This window comes from Loxodonta africana, chromosome 12 (genome assembly GCF_030014295.1).
Source record: "Loxodonta africana isolate mLoxAfr1 chromosome 12, mLoxAfr1.hap2, whole genome shotgun sequence".
Classification (NCBI taxonomy): domain Eukaryota; kingdom Metazoa; phylum Chordata; class Mammalia; order Proboscidea; family Elephantidae; genus Loxodonta; species Loxodonta africana.
In genome coordinates, this window is record NC_087353.1 from 105,719,822 (window position 1) to 105,729,591 (window position 9,770).

Consider the following 9,770-nt stretch of genomic DNA (forward strand, 5'->3'; position numbering starts at 1 on the left):
TCCTCATCTGCTGGTCTTTCCCAGGGCGGGGGGGGGACCTGCCCTCCCTCTTTCCTGGGGGTGTCCCTGGGAGCTGGTAATGGACCCTGTGGCAGAGCTGGGCCCCTGGGTGAAACCAGGACACAGCCAGCCGCACCTTCTCAATGGACAACCCCATGGTGGTCATAGCTGGAAGGGGCTGGGATCAGAAAGCAAACCTATCCAGGGCCAGGGCAGCACTCAGCCTGGGCTTGGGGTCAGGGCTCAGTCTAGGGTCAGGATTGGGGCTCAGTCTGGGGTCAGGATCAGGCCTCAGTCAGGGGCCAGGATCAGGACTCAGTCAGGGGTCAGGATCAGGCCTCAGTCAGGGGTCAGGATTGGGGCTCAGTCAGGGGTTAGGACTGGGGTTCAGCCAAGGGTCAGGATTGGGGCTCAGTCAGGGGTCAGGATCAGGCCTCAGTCAGGGGTCAGGATTGGGGCTCAGTCTGGGGTCAGGATCAGGGCTCAGTCAGGGGTCAGGATAAGGGCTCAAGGTGGCATTCAGGTCAGGGCTATTTGGGGTTAGGCAGGGACCAGGTGTCAGGGGGCATCTGGGTGGAGTCCGGGGCTGCCGTCTGTGTCTGGGTCCCAGTATGCAGTTAACAGGCTTGTTGGCCACTGGAGCACCTTTGTCTGCAGCACCAAGACCATTTGGAGACCCAGTGCCAGGCGGGGGTGGGGGGGGAGGGGGGGAAGGGTATGTCTCCAGGCAGCTGGCACGCCAGCACATGCACTCACATGGGGGATCCTGGGGAATCCTCACAAAGGGAGGTCATCAGGCTGCCTCCAGCCTCCTTCCCCAGAGCACCGAGCCTGGGCCAACCCTGCTCAGAGCTAGGGAGGGGGAGCTGTCGCTGCCCGTCACCTCCGGCCACCTTGCTTGGCTCACAGCTCTGCAGGCCTGCCCCCCACCCCCTGGCCTTGCCCTCAGTGTTCCGAGGCCTTGGGTCTTACCTGGCTTGGCCGGTTTGGCTCCAGCCCCCAGAGCTGCAGAGGAAATGATGGCAGTGAACAGGAGCCCAGCTAGCCATGCTACTCTGTACCCCAGCAAGTGGAGGGCCCTGTGGGATCTCTGCCCCCCGGTCCTAAAGCGCTGGCAGGAAGAGTCCTCCAGCTCAGAAGGGGCACCTGTGGGAGCCTGGCGTCCAGGCAGGGAGCGGGGGAGCCCAGCCTAGCCCCTGATTTGTGGTTTATACTCTCTGAGCCTCAGGTTCTCAGCCTCAAAAGGGGACAACTGTCCCTGCTTTGCTGGCTTCACAGGGGTGTTTTAGATGGTCGAAAGAGAAGTGAAAGAAGGCAGGGCCACCAGGGGAAGAGGTTGGGCTGGGGGGCTCAGGGAGCCAGGGGTCTGGTTCTAGGACCAGTCTCTCCCCATGGGACACCCAGTCCGAATAACAGAGGCCGTTGCTGCTGGGGCCTTCGGGGGTGCTGAGGATGTGTGTGGGCTCGGGTGAAGGCGGGGCAGGGGACCCTTCAGGGAGGAACCAAGCTTGGCTTCTGAGCTCACCTCCTACTCCGAGGCCTCCGAGACCAGCCCCTGTGTGGACGGAGAAGAGAACCATCAGTGCTCCCCCGCCCGGAAAACCCTTGCCACCTGTGGTCCAGTCGCTCCCTGCCTGCCTACCTGACCTGGGCAGGTCTGAATGTCCGTGAGCCTGTTTCCTCTTTTGTCACACTGGGTCAACAGCCTCACGCTAGTCCATGTCTTCATGTGAGGAACACGCCATGGGCTCCCCTTACTTCCACGTAGTTCTAAACACCCAAGTACTTTTTGGTGTTGAAAATATTGCTTGTGATTTTTCAGTCTACTTTAAAACGTGATTTTTTTTTTTTCTAAATTAATATAAAAACTGATCTCCTCAATGGCATTACCCCAACACTCTGCCCATTTTCTTTCAGGGCCCCCAGTCTTTATCTACACATGACCAGCTTACCAGTTGCCACTGAGTCGACCGACTCCTGGCGACTCCATGTGTGTCAGAGTAGAACTGTGCTCTGCAGGGTTTTCGGAAGCTAATTTTTGGGACGTTAATCCGCAGGCCTTTCTTCCAAGGCACCTCTAGGCCTCCAACCTTTTGGTTAGCTTCCGAGTGTTAATCATTTGCACCACCCTGGGGCTCCCATCTGCACATAGTCAGCACTTTTGTGTTGTTTTTACTTCAGAAACACTTTGGCCTACTGCAGGGCCGACAGCCTAGTCACACTTTTCAAAGGCTGTGTGATATTTCACAGTTTACTTAATCGCACCTTGTAGTCACGTGGGCGTCTTGTTCTACGTTTTTGCAAATAATACTCCTATGAGCCTTGTTGTAGATTGTTCTTTTTTTTCTTCTTTTGGATGATTTCCTTTGAATGGATTCCCACAAGTGGAGTTGGGGGGCTGTGACCTTTCCAATGGCAGCACTCTGTGACCACACCCACCTCCCCACAGTGTCAGTCACAAGCTTTCAGAAAACGTGGCTCTTGGGAGCTATAAAACAGGGCCACCCACACTGCATGTGTAAGCAGGGTGGGTGGTGGGTCCTCTAGAGTAAAAGTGTCAGTGCTCTCCTCCTGCGATGCCAAGTCCTGCCTCTCTTGCCAACACGTTTGCAAACAGGTGTGTGGAAGTTCCGTGTACATTACCTGGATAGAAGAGTCCACCAGGAACAGCACCAGGAACAGCCCCTGGGACACCTGGAAGGAAGTAGGAAGAGTCCCCCATTGAAACCCAAACCAGTTACTATCTGCTGGGCTCTGACTTAAGGGGGCCCCACGTGTATCAGGTGGGCTCTGACTTAAGGCGGCCCCATGTGTGCCAGGGTAGAACCATGCTCCATAGGGTTTTCAATGGCAGATTTTCTTGGAAGCAGATTGCCAGGCCTTTCTTCTGAGGTGCCTCTGGGTAGACTCAAACCTTCAACCTTTTGGTAAGCAGCCAAGTATGTTAACTGTTTGCATCACCCAGGGACTCTGAGTTCTCCATTGGCCAGAACTAATTAAAGCGTGGTAACAGTGATGATGAAAATGACGATAGTAAAGTAATTTAGGTTTACCAAGCATTTTCTCATTCTTGTTTTTCAAAGTGGCCCAGTGAGATTGAAAGCCAGGAATTGCTATCTTCATTTTCATAATGTGAAATCTGAGGCTCAGAGAGGTTAAGGGACTTTGCTGCGGCCACACAGCTAGAACAAAATGGAGCCTGGCTTCAGATGCAGGCTGCTCCTCTGAGCATGGCTGGTTGCACTGTGTTAGCTCATTCTCCTGGGAGGCAGTGGCCTGTGGCCAGGGAGAGAGCCTGGTAGGGGGCTGGGTCTGAGCACCCTTCCCTGGGCAGTCGACTCCCCTGGGTGCTGAGCAGCGTGGGCAGGGGCTGGCAGGGCCACAGGAGCGAGCAGTAAGTAAATATTCCCGGTGCTGCAAAAATGCAGCCTTTCCCACACTGATAGGGTGGCGTGAGGCCCCTGTCCCTGGACACTGGGTGACAGTGGGTGGATGGGGTTCTCGTTGTGGGACACGGGGCTGTCTTAGAAGGCGCTGGGGCCCACAGGAGGACACCCTGAATGAACAAATTGAATAGTTTCCTAAGGAAAATTTAATTCACTGGCCAAGGCAGGGGACGCCTGCCTTGGCCAAGATCATGAGCTAAGTTCCCAAGACCAGTGAGGTTTCCGGTGGGGAAAACAGTGATGCTGGGTCCCAGATGGAGGCCTGAGTTGTAGTCATGGCAACAGACAGGTCCTAGTCCCAGACCAGGCCCTGACTCCACCCCCGAAGGACCTCCAACCTTGACAAGCCACCTTGCCAATACCCCAGAAGAAGCCCAGGGGCACCCCACTGAAAGAGGCTAGGGAGTCCTGTGGGCGTGGGTGGGGCTGGGGGCAGTGTTGGGCAGCTTCACAGTGTGTCCAGGGCGGCCTCCCAGCCAGATGTCTGGCCCTGAGGCCTGGCGACACTGTGCAGCTGGCCCTGCTGGCTCCAAGGCCCTGTCAGCCTCAGCTGCAGCCCAGCAGGGGGGGAGGAATGCCCAGCTGTCATGGCCACCCCATGCCAAAGCTCCGGCGTCACTCTGGTGGCCCCCCAGGGCCTGCAATCCCAGGCTTGGAGTGTGCAAGCAATCTGTCTGAGCTTCAGGGCTCGGATCGGTGGCTCCCGGGGGCTGGACCTGCTGGGAATGAGTGCTTTGGTCCTGTCATCAGCTGCCAAGAATGCACATGGCCCGCCCGGGCCTTTGATGCCATCCTTGGCTCCAGCACCTGCCTCCCACTCAGAAGGCTGTCTCTTACGTGTCTTTCTCTGTTGTGCTCTGGCCTCTCTCTGCCTTGGGTCTGTCTTTCCTCTGCCCCCCTCTAGCCTCCTCTATGCTTGAGGGCAGACCGCAGGGAACAGCGTGATGGGTGGAAAGAGCACAGGGCTCAGGGCAGACCCATCTGGCTTCTAGTCCTGGCTTTGCTGTTTCTTACCGTCTTAACCTCTTTGAGCCTGGGTTCCCTTGTTTGCAGTGCAGGCCTGACCAGGCTGCTGCGAACTGTCAAAGTCTTGCCTCTCTTCAAATGCAGGGGAGGTGAGAATAAAACAAGGCCGTAATTGATAAGGGGTCTTCAGAGAGCTAGTCGCCTCCTGTGTGCCCCAGTGGCTCATCCTCATTCCCTGGTCCACACCGCCTTCCGGGAAGGTCTGCTCCCCTTCCATCAGGACTGAGGCCCAATTCTGCCTCCTGCCTCCCTGCATGACTGCCTCTGCACGGCCTGTCAGGGACTGTGCTGTACGGTTGGCCCACAGCAGTTGGCCTGGAGCACACTTGCCTCGTTTTATGTGGGTTTGGCTTATTTTGCCAACCAGCCCAGGGTGGGACTTGCATCTTGAATCCTATATCTCAGGGACCATGACAGTTTTCTGGAACTCCGTGTGCAAACATCCCCTTGTGCTCCTGCTTGCACACCTCCAGAGACAGGAAACTCACCACCTCCCAGTGCTATCAGCTCTGCCTGCAGGGAGGTCCTCCTGCTCACAGGGAATCTGCCCCTCTGTCCCTCCCGTCCCGCCGCTCGGAGGCTCGCCTTGCACCCACTTCTTTCTTTTCTCTCAAGGTCTGACATAAATGTCACTCTTCTGGGAAGCCTTCCTGGGTTTTCTCCAGGCCTCCTTATCCTGCAGTCCTGTCTGTTTCTTCTACCTCTGCATGTATGTCCATCAACTGCCCCCACTAGACACAGCGTGGTGTGATCAGCCTCATACCTTACAATGTGGACAAATGGCAAGTGTCCATCAGCACAGGTTAACCCGAGTTAACATCCCATAGTCCCTATTTTACACGTTTTTGCAGAATGTAACATTATTGCAAGCTCCCGTCGGTCCTCGGAGCTAAGTAGGACAGGGATGTCTCTCCCCATTTTACAGCCAGGGGGAAACCGAGACCAGAGAGGTGAAATGCCTGGCCTGGGACTCACAGCTGACCCCAGTCACCAGCAGGGCCTTCTGCCCAGACCCTGGGCTCCAGGTTCAAAGATCTGGGCGCAGGCTGCCTCAGAGTGAGCCGTGGGCCAGCGGGCCTTGGCAGGGGGTTGTGCCAAGCCAAAGCCCAGAGGGCCGACTCTGGGGAGCAGATAAGACAGCACGAAGGTATTTGTTATTTGCATGCAGAAAGACTGCCAAGGGCTTTGCAAAAACAATCTGTCCTTCCGGTGGGTGACTCGGTCTCCCTGCCACCACCCAGCATGCTTGCTCTCCTGTGGCAACCCCAAAAGACAGGAGCAACCTGGAAACCAGAGGCTCTCAGCCTTGTGCTCAGGCCCCTCCCCAGGCAAATAAAACATGGGTTCTTCGGTGGGACCCCACCACTGGAATTGCTTAAAGTTCCCCCAGTAATTCTAATGAGCAGTGTATGTTAAAAACCCCTCACTCAAAACTATCTCAAGTTCTAAAATCAGAAAGAAACTAATAACATTTCTAGGGGCTTAGGAGATAATTATACCTGATTTAATTTCTTTTTCTCTCTTTTTAACATCATGGGGGTTTGGGGGAGCTTATCCTCAAAGCTGCTTTTGAGTCATCCTAAAAGGATGTAGTCAAACTGCTGTCTCATCAAGGCTTCCAGGGAAGTCCACTTTCTTGCCTCCATGGCAGCATGGCCCCTTGGAGCTGGTGCATTTATGTGACACCCTGTAGCCAGGTGTGTGTGTGTGTGTGTGTGTGTGTGTGTGTGTGTGTGTGTGTGTGTGTGTGTGGAGACTGATGCCCCTCCTGCTTCAGACTCTAGGAGACTGCACAAACTCCAACATTCGTCAATTCACAGGCCCCTTGTTTAGACCCAGCTACTCTGGCCCCTGGGAGGGAGCTGAGCGTCTGACGTTGTCACTGAGGACACAGGAGTGGCACTGCTCTAGGGCATGCACCCTTAAAGGACACAGCCCCTCAGCTGCCCCCCCTCAAATGCTGCCTGTGAGCTCAGCCCAGGCAAAGAGCTGAGAATAACCTCCCAGGCAACCTAATCTGTGTGAGCCTCAGTTTCCCCGTTTTTCACATGGAAATGATAATTTCTGAGAGGATTAAGTATAATCCCTTACGTGGGAAGGAGGAGCAGGCTTGTGGCGGGGGCCACATCTGGGTGGAATGGCTCAGACAGGCCGGGAATGGCTACTCGGGGGAACTGGGATGGCCAGTCCTTTCGGACTGCCTCACTGCCCCCGCCAGGCACCGCCTGTTGGTGCCCACGTCCCTAAGCCTCATCCAGGTCCAGGAGCTGACCTTGCACAGGAAGCCCCTGCTCCCAGCAGTCCTGCCCAGCTGGTCAATCTCGCGGAAACAGCTGCTGCTCGGGCCCAGCCCTCTGACTCCAGCTCACTGGCCTGGCCAGGTGCCCCCCACTTAAAGTCTGGTTCTCATGGCAAAGAGGACTCCCGAGGAAACCAGACCCCTCCCAGGACATCCCCCCAATGGCTCAGCCTTCACCTCTCTTTTCCCCTGGCCAGGAGGCACCTCAGTGTCCTCCAGCCGGCCACACCCAAGACCTCCTCAAGCTGTGTAGCAGCTCCCAGATAGCACCCTGATGACCAGCTGGCCTGGGTCAGGACACATGGCAGCCATTCAGCACCGCTCCAAGACCCCTCCAGCTCTGCACTGGCTGTACAGCCTCCGCAGGAGACGACGCCATCCCCAGCCTCACATCCTGTCTTGCGCGTGCACGCACACACGGTCTCATGCACAATGACAACCCACACCTAATGACACACTAGGACACCAGCGCAGTAACCTAATTTCCCACGCATACGTGCTTGTTGGTGGCAGACTTTTGCTCACACTAACAGGTAACTTCATGAACCGCACCCCCCACCACGTATACTGTCCAGTGGTGAGCCATGAACAGGTGTCAGGCCCTCCCAGACACCCCCCCATCCAGTGACACACTTGGGCATATACACACTGGCCACACTGGGCACACACGTACACCTGTGCAACAGCACCCCACCCCCAGCCCCACTCCGTCAGGAGCCCCAGCCCTGGGACAGACTATGGCAGCAGCTTCCAGCCTGCAGTTCCATGGTCAACTTGACCCTGGCCTTCCCCAGAGGGAGATCCTGGCTTCCCAGGGGACAAGGAATCTGCTGGGTCACTCAGCTGGCTGCTGCTGAGCTGGTCAAACCCAGGGGACAAGAAACCTGCTGGGTCACACAGCTCAATGCCACTGAGCTGGTGAAACCCAGATCCCCTGTTCCTCATGCATACATGCATACCCAGTTGGGACCAGAGGTGTGGGAACCGCCTGTGCCTGCAGACCCAGTGGGACCCTGCCAGGCCCTCCCCAGCATGCTGCAACCCCCTGGGCTAGGGAGCACCCAGGGCAGATAGGCCCTGTACCCTCTCAGGGCAGCCAAATGTGGGCATGGGCGTCTGTGTGACAGGTTCCTCTTCAGCACTGGGGTGGCTCCCAGAAGGGGCAGTTCCAATGATCCAGTGGCTGAGGGGCTCCTGCCTGGGACTCCCTGGAGGCCCCCCGGGGGTGAAGGTCTCCTTTTCTTCTGCCAGGCCCCCTCCAGTCGGTTCAGCCACCTGGCTGAGAGGGCCCATGGGCTATAGGCAGCCACAGAGCTGGGTGTGGGGTCCTTACCTCCGGGCTGTACCAGGTGCAGGGTGGACAGCAGGAGCAGAAGGACTCCGGGCCGCAGGGCTGCAGCCGTCGGACCCGCCATCTCGGGGAGAAATGCCCCAGCCCGCTCTCCGCGCCCCGTTTTATCCCCAAAGCGTAATTGCTGCCTCGTCGGCTGCAAAGGAAGGAGGGAGGGAGAGAGGGCGGGCAGGAGAAGGGGGAGCCCGGGGGAGGGGGCCACGGGGAGGGGGCAGTTACGAAAGGCCCGGCTCACAGCCTCCCCGGCTGGGTCTGACTGGACTGTGGGCTTTTTTCCTTAAAACACACACACACTCATATGAGCGCGCGCGCACACACACACACACACAGTTTCCCCATCGCTCTCCCTCTCTCCCTCTGTGGCTGTTCTCGAGCTGCTGGCCCTGTTCCCGCCAGAAAATGCAAGGGGGGCCTCTGCCAGGACAGCCCTCGGGAGAGGAAGCAGGAGGGAGGGCCCGGCAGCCTGGCCAAAAATCCCGGCCCCAGCCAAGGCCTGAGTGGCCAGGCCTCCGCCCCTCTGGCTGGGCCCCGGGCCCAGTACGGGGACACAGGCCAGCTGTCCCGCGCCTCTGCCCCCACCTCAGCCGGCCAGACTCCTCAACACCCCCAGGCCTGGATAGAGACAGGCCCTGGCCAAAACTGGGGAGAGGGGTGTCGGGCAGCTCTAGGGGTCAGTGTCTGCAGGGGCTGAGCTGATGCAGGCTGGGGGACGGCCCAGGAGGTAAGGCCGTGATGGTGCTATTCCTGGGGCACCTGGGGCACCTGGGGGACTGTGGAGGACCCTGACACACCGCAGGGTCTTTATTCTGCACCAGTCAACGTCTCAGCCCCACACCCAGTCCTGCGCGTGCTGTAGTGTCTAGTAAAAGTCGGCTTGGACCCCTGGTACCCTGTGGGAGGAGCTAGGGGATGGGGAGCCCACACAGATAGGTGGCCCAGTTCCCTCTTTCTCACTTGACCACCACCTATCCTAACATTGGACACCATTAGCACCCTGACAGACCTGGGAGCCCCCAGACTGCTGGCTCTCTCGGCCCCCCTTGGGAATGCTTGGGGCGACATTCTCCTGGCGGCCAGGAGGGGGAAGCCCTGTGCTGAAAAGGCTGGGCCCAGCATTTCCAGGACTCTGGGTGCCCATTCCTGTCTGCCTGCTCAGGGTGAGGACCCTGGGCTTTTCCTGGGAAGGGGCAAGGCACTCATGCCCCAAGGCTAGCATTAAGAAATTTCGGAGGCAGAGGTTAGGAGAGGGCCACAGCCGGTGGAAGAAGAAGAGGTGACATGTTCTGTAGGCTGTTTCCTGCCCCAAGATGGAGAACAGGGAGGGACTCGTTCTGGAAACTGTGAGATGGGGCCGGGGCAATGGCTCCGAGCACTGTGGGAGTCTGGAGTGCGTAGGGGTGGTCAGGAGTGGGGAGGCCAGAGACCAGACTTTGGACTCAGAGGGACCTGGGGCTAAACCCTGGCTGTAGCACTTTCTAGCTGGGTAAGTTCTCCACAGAGCTTCAGTTCCCTTATCTGTCAAATGGTGAAAATTATCCCTATCTAGATTTATTGGAAAGATAACCATAATGTAGCCATAGGTTTCTGCACCACGCCTGTCACATGGAAATGCCCTTTGATCACAGGGCGCTAGCACTATTACTGTCAC

The 9,770-nt window shown here is 57.5% G+C and overlaps 1 protein-coding gene across 12 annotated transcripts in view; it reads right to left on the reverse strand.

Annotated features, from left to right (window-relative positions):
* Positions 1 to 8,501, reverse strand: part of ELN (elastin) — a 30,579-nt gene extending 22,078 nt beyond the window's left edge. For 7 of the 12 annotated variants that reach the window (XM_064296114.1, XM_064296119.1, XM_064296117.1 and 4 more), the window contains exons 1-4: positions 8,105 to 8,500; positions 2,644 to 2,694; positions 1,526 to 1,555; positions 973 to 1,005 (exon numbers count right to left, since the gene is read on the reverse strand). In XM_064296114.1, coding sequence (XP_064152184.1) covers positions 973 to 1,005; positions 1,526 to 1,555; positions 2,644 to 2,694; positions 8,105 to 8,186 — 196 coding nt within the window. In that variant the 5' untranslated portion in view covers positions 8,187 to 8,500. Of the gene's footprint in view, positions 1 to 972; positions 1,006 to 1,525; positions 1,556 to 2,643; positions 2,695 to 8,104 lie in introns of all 12 variants that reach the window. The other 5 variants (XM_064296112.1, XM_023556042.2, XM_064296115.1 and 2 more) reach the window with 1 other exon arrangement.
* Between the last annotated feature and the right edge of the window lie 1,269 nt (positions 8,502 to 9,770).